The following is a 14,355-nucleotide window of genomic DNA, read 5'->3' as shown; positions in this document are numbered from 1 at the left end:
TTCTAAAGTCATATAAAGGCTGATTTTGAGTTGGAACTAAAGCAAAAAACTAATAGGCCGGGATTAAATGTACAGTGCATCCGGAAAGTATTCACAGCGCTTCACTTTTTCCACATTTTGTTATGTTACAGCCTTATTCCAAAATGGAATAAATTAATTTTTTCCCTCAAAATTCTACACACAATACCCCATAATGACAACGTGAAAAAAGTGTTTTTGAGATTTTTGGAAATTTATTAAAAATAAAGAACTAAGAAATTACATGTACATAAGTATTCACAGCCTTTGCTCAATACTTTATTGGTGCACCTCTGGCAGCTATTGAATATAATGCCACAAACTTGGCACACCTAACTTTGGGCAGTTTTGCCCATTCCTCTTTGCAGCACCTCTCAAGCTCCACCATGTTGGATGGGAAGCGTTGGTGGACAGCAATTTTCAGATCTCTCCAGAGATGTTCAATCAGATTCAAGTCTGAGCTTTGGCTGGGCCACTCAAGGACATTCACAGAGTTGTACTGAAGCCACTCCTTTGATATCTTGGCTGTGTGCTTAGGGTCGTTGTCCTGCTCTGCATATCTAGGGCAGAGGTTTGGGGACCTGTAGGGTATTTTTCCATATGCTTACCTATTAGCGTCATTTACATTAATGTTAGCAGCATGTGTTTCGATGTTTTCAACACTTTACTTTTTTTTATTTTTTTTTATTTTTTATGGTATATACTTTTTATGTACACAATTTTCTATGAGGCATAGTGTTCTCTATATCACATATTGCGAATAGCAGTGTGTGTCTTCAGGCACCATGGGTTTTTAAACATTGGATCATGTATTTTATACATCCACGCAAGTGGTCAGATTAGCACTGTTGTTTATGTTCATTCTGTCTTGTTTCGTTGCTATAGTGATACATCCCCATGACAACGCTGGTCTCTTGCTCGTGTGGGCCCTCCCCGCGGCCGCGTCGCCCGGCAACGGAACGACGTCACTCGGAAGGGGCAGGCTTAGCCGAATCCGGAAGTGCAGGCTCCGTGGACCGGGACGCCGCTGGCCGTGACGGAGGTGGCCGAGCCAGGGGATGGTAAGGTATTTAAGTATGTTTCTGCACTGTTTATCACTTGTTTTGCTGTGTCCTGAGGAAGGGAGTGCGTCTCCCGAAACGTTGATGCACATTAAAGCACGTTTTCTATGTTTGTGAAAGTCTCCTGAGTGCCGCCATCTACTCACCATATACAGAGCCACCTTGCTCAAGGAGGGCACTGGAGCAGATTCCCTGCGGGTACGAGGAGTGCCAGACCCAGTAGAGTGGTGTATTTGGGGGACCTGGAGCTGCTTTCTCCGAGTCCCACCCGGCCGGGGCACCCTCCTGAGATTTACTTGAACCACCTACACGGACACTGGCTCACCAAGCCACACTCGAGCACTGAACACTGGCACTGAGCACATTGCACTTCACAGTGTAATCACTGGCACATGCTGCAGCCAGACAGCGACAGTCGGTCGCATATACCCTCAGCCAACATCAGCACGGGAGCATTAACCTTTTCAGATACAATATGGCCACGTCTGAAGGGGACCCTGGTGATGCTCAGGCATACCTATTACAATGTGACAACTACGACGTGTTAAGCTTTTCTGACATAGAGGCAGAAAACATTTTGTTGAAAGAGCCTGCCTTCAAAGAAAATCTGGTGTCCTCCAATGAGGAACTTTTCCGCGAGTTGTTCAAATTACGCAAGAGAGAAGTGGACTTTATGTATCACGGACGAACTCTCTCGGATTATTACAGAAGTAAGCAGATCCCCAGGGGATTTCGGGTACAAAACACCCCGACAATTGGACGTCACAACGCGAACTTCTGCACACGGTGGATCTCGGTCCTCAATAAGTGTGCTATGGACCTCATGCTCCTGGTTATAGAGGAATCCACCCGTGAGGTTAATCTAACCAGGGAGAAGCTTCGCGCATTTGAGGAATAACATCTCCAGAGTCTCTCTGATGATAAAACCACTAACTGGCTGGATAAACTGAAAAACCAGGTAGAGACATACAGGCTCGAGTTGCTCAAATACAAGAAGGCTAAACTGCTTAAAGTACAAGCTGATTATGAGCAACATCGGGTATACACCTGGTTAGCGAAAGCCACAGGTGTGGCAACCAGAGGAAAGACGGAGAGAGCATACAGACGAAGGACCCAGAGACCTCAAGCAAGCACCTCTGCAAGTGAAACGGATGAAACAGCTGTTTCTGATTCAGCGGTGTCTTCTCAAGGTGTCCCCTTAGGGGCGGTCACCCGGGCACTGGCCTCCGGCAAAAGAAGAAACCCACCAGACGGGGTGGCCAGTCGAGGCGGCAGGCGGGGAGGAAGACCACCCAGGCCGCGTCGGACTTAATCTTCAATTTATCACACTCAGTACTAACGACAGCAGAAACAGCTGTCCTTAGTAGAGGACTGTCGTATGTACCCACCAAATCACCAGACGATTTCCAATGGAAGGTTGAAACATTCAAATTCAACAGAAGTTTAAAACTCAAAGAGCATGTTGACAAGCACGTTGATCATAGACAGAAAGAGACGTCTGCACCGCTGATAAAAGGACTGACCTCTGGCACATATTTTGACCCAGTGTCGCAAAATGCGGCCATTAAAACATTCACACGGATGTTGGAACATCTGCAGAACGATCCTACCCCGCATGTATATAGGAACATGTCCAAAGAAGAACATGACGCCCTCCAAGATTTGAGCGCCAGACAGGACATCATCATCAGGGGCGCTGATAAAGGGGGTGCCATTGTTATATTAGACACTGATGATTACATAGCGGAATGCGATCGATTGCTTTCAGATAGTCAGACGTATGTTCTGCTAGATGGCGATCCGACAGCTCAGTTTAAGGTAGAATTAGAGCAGATGTTATCACATGCCAAAGAGGAGGGGTTGATCACTCATGACATCTACACCAAATTGCTGTGTCCACACCCAGTAGTCCCTGTCTTTTATTCAATTCCCAAGCTCCACAAGGATGCGCAGCATCCGCCCGGGCACCCCATTATCTCAGCCAGAGGCTCACTATGTGAGCCGATTGCTAGATATCTAGACTTTTTTTTGCAACCCTGCATTCAAGCCACTCCCACACACTTGAAAGATACAAGTGCGTTGTTGAGACAGTTTGCACAGTTAGGGCCCATTCTACCAGGCACGGTGCTGGCCACGCTCGATGTGGCCAGCCTCTATACATGCATCCCACACCAGGCCGGGCTAGTAGCCGTGAGACATCTTATTACCAATAATCCCAGGTACACGGGCCCGGATGTGGATCTGTTCGTTAATCTACTGGAGTACACCCTCAGCCATAATTACTTTTTGTTTAATGGCAGGTTCTTCCTTCAGAAGACCGGCTGTGCGATGGGGTCAGCGGTGGCCCCATCGCTAGCCAATACATACATGTGGGAGGTGGAGAGACAAACTTTTTTTGAGGATATTGAGATTGCCAGGTCAATTTTCCTATATACTCGGTATATAGACGATCTTCTACTGTTTTGGACTGGGGACGAGGGATCCTTGGTCGAATTAGTAGAGGATCACAACAATTCATCTAGCCCGATTAAGTTCACCTTGGCCACCCACAGGTCTGAAATATGTTTTTTGGACACTAAGATCCTGGTGCGAGGAGGTGAGTTGCAGACTACATTGTACTCCAAGCCCACGGATCGCTATACACTCCTCAGATACGACAGTTTCCACCCTCCAGCTTTAATTCAGGGCTTACCATACTCCCAGTTCCTCAGGGTGTGCAGAATCACCAGCGCCCCTGAGGAACTGGAGGCCCAGCTAGAAATCATGACTAACAGATTCCTACAGAGGGGCTATCCGCCAGGTCTGTTGAAGAAAGCACGCGCCAGGGCTCAATCCCTAAGTAGACAGGAACTACTACAGGTTAAAGATCCAGTGCCCTCTGCCCCCAAAATCGCCCGGGTAAATCAGTTTAATACCTCTAGCAGAAGGACCAATAGAAAAGTTAAGCAATTGTGGCCCATGATCACTTCAGATCCCAATTTATCAAGTTTAAAGAATAGCAGAATAATGCCTTGTTACACTCGCAGTTCTAACATCAAAGACCTTGTAGTTAAGAATGATGTCACGGGTTTTACAAAGATACGGCCCACAACACATTTTTTGACACGTAAGGCAGGCTGCTTTAAATGCCTGGGCTGCACCACGTGCAGCTACATGCTGACGGGGGATTCCATCTCACACCCACATACTGGGAAAAAGATGAGAATCCTAAACCATTGACGTGTAGCTCCATGTATGTAATTTATGTTTTGATCTGTCCCTGCAGTCTGTATTATGTGGGCAAGACCCAGTGTCTATTCAAAGAACGGATGGCCCAACACAGGTCGGCGATCAGGGCAGCACTAGTGTCAGGGAGTAGCGAACAACCTGTGGCACGCCATTTTGCCCAGATGCGCCACAGTCTTGCCTCGGTTCGCTATAAAATAGTGGATCAGGTTCCTGATTCATTACGAGGCGGCAACCGAGCAAAAAAATTGTTGCAATTGGAGGCGAGATGGATCCAGAAGCTGGATACGATCAACCCTCACGGTCTAAATGAATACTTAAGCTTGAGTTGCTTTCTTTGAGACAGGATGCAGGTTTAGGGTTAATTGCATGAAAGAGAGTATTTATTCTCCCGGTATCATAATATGCAATGAGTTATTCACAGCACATTAAAACATTGCATCAAAACTATTCTGGTTGGAGAAGCTATATCAGATCTCCGTGCCAGATAGGTCCCATGTAGGTCCACTCACAGTGGCCCATGTATTTGTGAGAGATTCTCCCCTCTCCCCTCCGATGTAGGCCGTATATCTAGGGCAGAGGTTTGGGGACCTGTAGGGTATTTTTCCATATGCTTACCTATTAGCGTCATTTACATTAATGTTAGCAGCATGTGTCTCGATATTTTCAACACTTTACTTTTTTTTTTTTTTATGGTATATACTTTTTATGTACACAATTTTCTATGAGGCATAGTGTTCTCTATATCACATATTGCGAATAGCAGTGTGTGTCTTCAGGCACCATGGGTTTTTAAACATTGGATCATGTATTTTATACATCCACGCAAGTGGTCAGATTAGCACTGTTGTTTATGTTCATTCTGTCTTGTTTCGTTGCTACAGTGATACATCCACATGACAACGCTGGTCTCTTGCTCGTGTGGGCCCTCCCCGTGGCCGCGTCGCCCGGCAATGGAACGACGTCACTCGGAAGGGGCGGGCTTAGCCGAATCCGGAAGTGCGGGCTCCGTGGACCGGGACGCCGCTGGCCGTGACGGAGGTGGCCGAGCCAGGGGATGGTAAGGTATTTAAGTATATTTCTGCACTGTTTATCACTTGTTTTGCTGTGTCCTGAGGAAGGGAGTGCGTCTCCCGAAACGTTGATGCACATTAAAGCACGTTTTCTACGTTTGTGAAAGTCTCCTGAGTGCCGCCTTCTACTCACCATATATATATATATATATATATGTGTTTTTTTTCTACTAGGTGCCTCCCAACACCCACGAAGCTACACCCCTGGGCCCTGATTGGCCCGCGGTTATCTCAGTACTAAAGTAGAGGGTGACCATCTATGGGTGAAACCATCGATGGTTTCCTTACAGATGGTTTTCCACTATATAGGTTATCCATCAATGGTACCATCGATGGTAACCATCAATGGATAACCCACCGATGGCCATCCCTAGTGCATACTGACTTCAGAGGACAGGCTGTGTGTGTGGTGACTGGGGGATAACAGGCTGTGTGTGTGTAGGGGGGGTGACTGGGGGGAACAGCCTGTGTGTGTGTAGGGGAGGTGACTGGGGGAACAGCCTGTGTGTGTGTAGGGGAGGTGACTGGGGAAACAGGCTGTGTGTGTGTGTGTGTGTGTGGGGGGGTGACTGTGGTGACTGGAGGCGCTGACGGACGGAGGTGGCGGGTGCACATGGACACGGGCCCGTTCACATCCCCATGTTGTTTCTGACACTTTTTTTTTTAAACAGAGATCTGCGGCATTGTGGTGCAATGCAGGGGCATGCACAGCACTGTCAGTGCAGTATTAGCAGGAGGAGGCGGTCCAGCCAATCCAGCCCCTCTTCTCACCTTATCTTCCCCTCTCTGATGCTGTTGCTTAACATCATGATCCCACAAAAACCAGAAGGGGGGACCCACTGCTGCCAGCGCTGATGAGAAGGGTGACCTACCGCTACCTGAGGTACACAGTGCCGCTTGTACTGAAAGACACACACACACACACACACACACACACACACACACACTCTTTCTTTCTTTATTTCCCCCGCCCCCTCTCTCACCCCCTTCTCTCTCTTTCTTTCTTTCTTTCTTTCGTTCTTTCTTCCCCCTACTCCCTCTTTCTCTCCCCGTTGCCCCCATTCCCTCTTTCAATGCTCTCTCTCAGCCCTGTCTCACATCTTTCTCTTTCATTCTCTTTCTCTTCCCCAGCCCCCCTCTCACAACCTTATTTCTCATCCTTCTCTCTGTCTCACTTCTCTCTTTCTTTCTATTCCTGCTCCCGCCCAACCCCCCTCTCTCACTCTCTCTCGCAATCCCATTTTCTCCCCATCTCTCTCTCTCTCTCTCTCTTGCTCTTTCACTCTCTTTCTTTATTACTCTCTCTCTCATTCCCTCTTTCCCTCTCCTCTCTCTTACACCCTGCTCCACCTCTTTCTCAACCCTCTCTGTCTCACTTTTCTCTCTCTCTATCCTCTCTCTCCCCTCTTGCCTCTCTCTCTCTCCTCTCACTCTGCTTTCTCTATTCTGCAGTCTCTTTCTCTCTCACACCTCTCTTTTTCTCTCTCTCTGTCACTCCGCTCTCTCTCGATCCCTCTCTCCCCCTTTCTGAGGGGGGATGGATGTTGCCGGCTGTTGCTGTGCTCTGTACTGTTGGGTGATGGGTGCTCTGCTGTGAGAAGGGTGCAGGGTCAGAGGCGGAACCAGCGGCGGTAATAGGGGGCACCAGCCAAAATCTTGGGCATGATCAAACTGGTTAGGGCTGGCTCTGGATTGGGGCCCACACGAAGCCTGCACATGGGTCCTCTCTTCTCTTAAACCGTCCCAGGCTGCCATCTAAAAAACTTTGGTTAGGCACACAAAATGGCTGCTTTTACTGTGAGTAGGCAATAGGTGCTTTTCAATATTGTACAATTTGTCCTCTCGGGTGAAGCTTTTTCTTAATAAACTACTATGAAGAAGTGCTGTATTTAAATATGAAAAAAAAACAAACAAACCCAAAAACCTAGCACCAGCTTCTTATGCTAAAGAGTGATAGCAAAAATAGATTTTTTTCTCTAAGTGAAGAATTTGCAATGCTTTTCTTGATGATCAGAAAGCACCAAGTGGGTGTGCTAATAATTGTATTTTAAATTAGGAGTACAATGAATACCAGTCCATAGCAACAGTGTAACCATGGCCAGGATTCAAAGCTGCGCCTGCCTTGTTATTATGAAAAAGCATTGCCTGCCTCGCTGCACATTAGCAGAACACTGCAGATCTGCCCCTAAGATTTATTCCGTTGATGAAGAAGGTTTTGTAGAAAAAGTTAGAGATGAGTGAGACATGAGAGATTTGCGAGTAATAGGCCGCTGTGCTATAAACATCCTAGTGATATTTGGTGGACCCCTTTTATTGAAGTAAACCTTAGTTACCTTCTATACCAGTAAATAAAGACACGGAGACATGATTTTGGCAGAAAAATTGCTAGCTATTTATTTGACCCTAACCATAGCAAAACCTGTAATTGGGAAAATTTTGTTAAGATGCCGAATCAGCCGGCATAATGGTGGCAGAAAAAAGAACGGCTCTATTAAACTATTGGTAAACTTAAATTGGTAAACTGACCGGAACCGTCCAGCACCCTATCCAAACCGGTAATAGGTGTCAACACAACCCCCACAGTGACTTCCCACCGCTCCTGGGTGCCCTGCCGCTGCCTCCCGGATCGGTGGTCGAGCGGCCATTAAGTCGATGGAGGTGAGTGCACCTAAACCATAATAACACTGAAACTTACTACCTATAAAAAACCATACAACTACAAACTGCCGTTCTTTTCCGCCTATAAGTAGCCAACGAATGAAAACAGCTAATCAATTAACCGCCAATGCACTCCGCGTCAAACAAAACAACCTCTACCCTTAGGGCGGGAGGGCGGGAAGAAATTTCAGCAAGCAAAGAGACCTAAAATGGCCACTCCAGCCTATATATACCCTAACCCTCCCCCTTTTCCTAAGGCTGTACTACCTCACAGCTAGGTCCACCCCTCACAGGATGTTTAACTCATTACTCTCCTATGTAGTCAATTCTCTCTCCTAAACATCCTAGTGATATTTGGTGGACCCCTTTTATTGAAGTAAACCTTAGTTACCTTCTATACCAGTAAATAAAGACACGGAGACATGATTTTGGCAGAAAAATTGCTAGCTATTTATTTGACCCTAACCATAGCAAAACCTGTAATTGGGAAAATTTTGTTAAGATGCCGAATCAGCCGGCATAATGGTGGCAGAAAAAAGAACGGCTCTATTAAACTATTGGTAAACTTAAATTGGTAAACTGACCGGAACCGTCCAGCACCCTATCCAAACCGGTAATAGGTGTCAACACAACCCCCACAGTGACTTCCCACCGCTCCTGGGTGCCCTGCCGCTGCCTCCCGGATGGGTGGTCGAGCGGCCATTAAGTCGATGGAGGTGAGTGCACCTAAACCATAATAACACTGAAACTTACTACCTATAAAAAACCATACAACTACAAACTGCCGTTCTTTTCCGCCAACAGCGAAGGACTCCATCCCAGAGTCCTCGCACCGCCACCATAAACTACCCTAACTCCTGCAACACTAGGAACAGATCCTCTAGGAAAAACATCATCCCCTCATTGGATAGATGCACACCATCAGGCCGAAAAAGGTGTTTGTCTCGGAACCGAATCTTAGGGTGGCGAACGACTTTACCTCCGTGGGCCAAGACCCACTTCGCCACCGCCCCATTCACCTTTATCCTGGCCTCATCTATTACGCGTCCGTCCTCCACACCTCGCCAACTCAACCTTGGCACCATCAGGGAAAATACCAATATACAATTGGTCCATGCTGCGGCCACCTTTGCCAGATCTTGTATCATGGCCCACCGTAGCTCCAAGGAAGTCCTCTTCCCTAGGTCGTTGCCACCTAAGTCGACAACCAAAACCTTGGGAACTCCATGCTTCCTGGCCTGACTGACTAGTCTACTCAATAGATCTGTCCACATCATACCTCGCCAACCAAGCCATCTGATTCCCTGACCTCTAGGAAACCTCTGAGAAGTATCAGAGGCCAAAAACCTTGCTGCCCAGAAGACATACGAGTGGCCGACCACCCAAACGGACAAGCCATCAGCGAAACAACCTGAATGGAAGGAAAAAGGGGTAAAATGTGTTACTATAATTCTACGCCATAGCATGTATTATGTTAACCTGAAGGATCTGCCAAAAGAATTTTTTTTTTATTGTTTCCTAATGTCGCAGCGGTCACGGCCTAGCCGATCTCCCGAGCTCCTAGCCAATTTGAAGTAAAAGCATTAAGACATTAAGGGAAAGGCAAAAGAATCAAAACGAAATTAACAAGGGGGGGGGGGGTATAAAAAGGGGTAAAACATGAAATAACTCAGCTGGAGGTGAAAGCATAAAAACCTGCTGAGGGACTTTGATTAGAACAGATTAGCCGAATTAAAGATTAGAATTCAGTCCGTCAAGTCAGGCAAAAATCGCAAAATAACTCCAGACCCCCGCTGCCGGCTCACGCCCGCAGCGGCAAGTGGCTAATCCCTGAGTAGGATCACACACGGGTAAACGAACCAACATACAGCGAACATAACATATGCATAACACCAAGCAAAACATTATCTTACTCTAACTTATTGATGCAAGCTACGCTTAAGCAAAGTATCTCAGGCGACGGGGCGAATGTACCGCTTATAACAGGACGACTTCCATCGTCCCACCGCCTGGATTTGGGCTCCCGAAAAACCCGCGGCCGCTGCCGCCGTAGCAGCCCCAATGCGGAAGGAGTGTGTACCGAAGTGGGAGGGGGAAAGGCCCATGCTCGTCAGACAGCGACCCATCATCCACCGAAATTGGAACTTCGTTACTGGCAGCCCGTCATAGTGCAGCAACCACGACCCCCGACAGTCGGGCCTCACTGCCTCATATTGTACTGCCAACTGTACTGGGCATATGCTCTCCTCAAGTGCCGGAACCAGGGTGACCCATCGGCCCTTCCCCACCTGGTCCGTCTTAGAGCGTCGCAATCTGCACAGCAAGGACCTCCCACTCACCACTACGTCCTCTACTAGCATGCGCGAATCAGTTTGCTTAGAAGGCGCTACCAACTCCGATATCCTAAAGGCGCCGTGGTAAGCCATAGAGAACGCCAATCTAAAAAGCAGCGATTCAAACATAGATGATGCGATGGCTCCAACCGACCCAATGATGCCTGGCAGCAACGCCGCATCAATGGGCCGCCTTCTGTCAGGCGGCGTAGGCGCCACGCGCGCCCATCCTTTCATAGCCTTAAGCAGAATGCCACTTTTCGTCAAATCGGGAACACCCTTAATTCTGCAGAAGAATGCAATGCCAGCCAAGTACCGGGACACCACCGCTCTAGACCTACCCGAAACATAAAGCTGCCAAATAAAAGAAAGCATCATCCGATGCCCGCTCTTACCTCGTTGCTTCCGTCCTCTAGCAAATTCTTCCCATTCGCCCCAGGCCTGCTTGTAAGCCTTAAGCGTGGATGGCGCTACCGAACGTAGTGCTAGACCTTCCAGTCCGGCTCGATGACCTGCCAGACATAACCGGGACAATGAAAACCTTGTTCCTCGGCTTCAGGAGCCAACCAGTAAAACCTCTCCCATTGCCCTCGTGATAGCGCGTCAGCGACCCCATTCTCTAAACCCGGTACGTGTTGTGCCCGGAACCACACGTTCCTGCGCAGGCAAGTAAGCAGCAACTGCCCTAGCACCCGAAGCACTACCAGCGATTTTGCCCTCTGGTTGTTAATCGCGTGCACCACGCCCAGATTGTCGCATCTGAACAGGATGCGGCGATGCGCTAGCCGCTCGCCCCAGATTTCCAGCGCAACCATGATGGGAAAGAGTTCCAGGAGCAGAAGGTCCTTAGTCAAACCCGCCTGGTGCCAGCCCGCCGGCCATGATGCCGCGCACCAAGATCCCTCAAGATAGCAACCAAAACCGGAGGCTCCTGCCGCGTCGGTGAAAAGCTGCAATCTGGCGCTGTCGACCGTTGGTGCCTGCCATATGCGCACACCGTTGAAATCCTCCAGGAACGAGGCCCATACAGCCAGATCCCTTTTTAACTCAGCGGGCAAGCGTACAAAGTGGTGCGGCCTAGCACACCCCGCGGTCGCTCTTTCTAACTTCCGGCAGAAAACCCTGCCCATCGGGATGACCCGACAAGCAAAGTTAAACATGCCCAGCAAGGATTGTGCCTGCCGCAGCTTAACCTTGCGCGAACCCATGAATTGGCCAATGGCTTCGCGAAGCTTAGCCACTTTGTCCAAAGGAAGGCGACATTCGCCTGCCACCGTGTCGATCTCGATTCCCAGAAATGAGAGGCAAGACACCGGTCCCTCCGTTTTGTCCTCGGCCACTGGCACTCCGAAGTGACAAAACAAAGCTCGTATACTGAAAAGAAAGTTGCCGCACCGTGGCGAATCCGCCGGCCCTGTACAAAGGAAATCGTCGAGGTAGTGGGCAACCCCGTGCCCACCCGACGAAGACTCCACGCACCAATGCAGGAAGGTGCTAAAACGTTCAAAATACGAGCATGAAACAGAACATCCCATCGGCAAACATTTGTCAATGAAATATTCCGATCCAATCCGGAAACCCATAAAACGGAATGAGTCCGGATGGAGGGGTAGCAACCGAAAAGCGGATTCGACGTCAATCTTTGCCATGAGGGCCCCAGCGCCGTAGCTGCGGACCAAATTAAGCGCCTCGTCAAATGACTGATACACTACCGAGCAATGACCCGGAGGTATAGCGTCGTTGACCGAGGACCCCGCTGGGTAGGAAAGGTGTTGGATCAGTCGGAAGGAACCGGGTGTTTTCTTGGGGACCACCCCCACCGGGGAGATGACGAGACCCGCCACTGGGGGTGTTGCAAACGGCCCCTCCATCCTGCCCAGCCTGACCTCCTTATCGACCTTTTCCCGCAACACTAAAGGCAAGGCCCGAGCAGACTGGAGGTTCCTCTGTGCCCGAACTGTAACATCGCTCGCAACAGGCAAGCGGAAACCAAAACTAAAACCTGCATATAAAAACCTGGCATCCTCCCTATTCGGATACCAATCCAACCATTTACTCATAGCCTTTAACCTAATTGGCGTTGGCGCCCTGTGGGGCGCCCCCGCCGGGTGCCCCTCTCGAGTAGGATTGCTTAGAACGGGGACCCTGCCGAGTATTCTTGAAGCAGGAGGAGGCAGGGTGGGAACCCCCGCAATGGAGGCAAGCGTGACGGAACCGACACTGCTTGCCGTAGGAACATGCAGCGTTGTTAAACGCGAAACATAATCCTTTCGTTGCGGGCTGTTTCCCAGCCCGGACGGCCGACCTACCCGGCTTGGCCGACCCGCCGTCCGCGCCGGGCGCATGGGCGGACGGCCCAGCACGGTGTCCGTCCGCCCCTGCGCTCCGGGGCTCCTTGGCCTGCTGCGAGGCCCTGGTGACCTTAAGCCATACCTCCACGTCCTTGAAACCGAAGTCCATAACGTGTAACCCGTCCTGCTTCTCTCTGAATTCCTCATCATACCTACGCCATTCGTCACCCGCCAACGTGCGTTGCATATCGTGCACGAGATGCAGGTACCGAATGACATTCATATGTTCGTCTGGCCTGTCTTCAAGGTAGCAAGCCGCGAAAACCCAAAACCCCGCCAGCCAGTTATCAAACGTGCGGAACGCCTCGGCCCCTATGCCCTTCTTAGCGGTTGCCGCCTTAAACTCTTTTTTAGCGTCTTTAGTCAAGACGAAGACATCTACGTAGTCCCCCCTGCGAATACTCTTGCTGCAGCTATCCCTAAGCCCCCGCATGACAGCGGTATATTCGCAGCGGACCACGCCTGGCAAGTCGCGTCGCTTCCTGGCCTTGCGAGATTCTTTGCTAAGCCGCCTTCGCCTCTTACGCCTCTCCTGTTGCCCAGCCGCCTTCTTGGCGTATTTAATCGCCCTTTTCTTCGCCTTTGTCGCACTACTGACGTTGGACTTTGCCGAAGAAAGGGAAGAGGAGGAAGCAGAGGAAGAAGAGGAAGAGGAGGAGGAAGGGGAAGAGCTGCGCGAACCCGAGGGCGTACTAGAAACCGACCCCAATTGCTCCGCCTCACCTGAAGCCGTAGATTGGTCAGATCCAGACTCCTCAGTCGCGACATATGTAACATCCTCGTCCTCCGATTCCGACACCCTTGCATCCGCTTGAACATCTGTGGGCAGAAAAGGGGGAGGGGCCCCGGACAACAAAAATGGCGTGTGCCCAGCCCGACCTAAGGCCGGCGTGCGAGGTGACTGCAAACTCTCGTCCCGCCTTGGCTGTAAATGCAGCTGCGCTGCGGCCGCCCCCAGCTCCCGGCACGCGCGTGCAACCCTCTGGGCGGCTGAAAAGGCACCTGCGCCCGCGCCGTCCGCCGCCTCCCTGGACCCGCCCTCGAGCTCCGGGGCCGCGGCGAGCGGACCCAATGCCGCCACCACCGTGGCAAGGGCCGCCGCGAACGCCCCGGGCGGTTCAGCGTGACCTTGTAACGCCGCGTCGTCACCTGATGACTGCCTTGCCGGGGGCACGCGGCGATTAGAGCCACCGCTGGGCATAGGCAACCCAGACCCATCTTGCCCGCGGCCAGGCCGGCCCGGGGGGGGGGGGCAAATAACGCCAGGGTCTCTAAAAACGGGTATACTTCCGGACCCACCCCGCCCCCGCCCCCCTGGAGTGATGCCTGACCTCTGCTCTAACCCCTCACTGAGGCCCACCCCCCGCCTGACGGAGCCAGCACCGCCAGCAGGGTTGGCCCCGCGCCGTGAGGAAATAATTGCCCGTGGTACTGGGTCCCCAGCACCACTGTTATAGATCACCCCACTACCTGGTTGATCCCTGCCAGGCCTCCTCCCCCCCCTCGTCGCGCCGGACTCCGGCCGTAACGAAGAGGGCTGGGGGGACACGGAGGGCTGCGGCGCCGCTGCGCGCACTCGTGCGCGAGAGACGCCGCCGGAGCCTCGTGTGGGCGCGCGCGCACGCTGTGCGCGCGC

The 14,355-nt window shown here is 50.7% G+C and overlaps 1 protein-coding gene across 1 annotated transcript; it reads right to left on the bottom strand.

Annotated features, from left to right (window-relative positions):
* Nucleotides 1-7,745: 7,745 nt before the first annotated feature.
* LOC134933433 (uncharacterized) lies at nucleotides 7,746-13,933 on the bottom strand. The gene is made up of 2 exons (XM_063928638.1): nucleotides 13,443-13,933; nucleotides 7,746-10,880 (listed from the first exon to the last, which is right to left on the bottom strand). The coding sequence occupies exons 1-2, from the start codon at nucleotides 13,918-13,920 to the stop codon at nucleotides 9,988-9,990; spliced, it is 1,371 nt and encodes a 456-aa protein (XP_063784708.1). The 5' UTR covers nucleotides 13,921-13,933; the 3' UTR covers nucleotides 7,746-9,987.
* Nucleotides 13,934-14,355: the final 422 nt, after the last annotated feature.

The sequence above is a fragment of the Pseudophryne corroboree genome, chromosome 6 (genome assembly GCF_028390025.1).
Source record: "Pseudophryne corroboree isolate aPseCor3 chromosome 6, aPseCor3.hap2, whole genome shotgun sequence".
Taxonomy (NCBI): domain Eukaryota; kingdom Metazoa; phylum Chordata; class Amphibia; order Anura; family Myobatrachidae; genus Pseudophryne; species Pseudophryne corroboree.
This window is presented reverse-complemented; position numbering and strand designations above follow the sequence as displayed.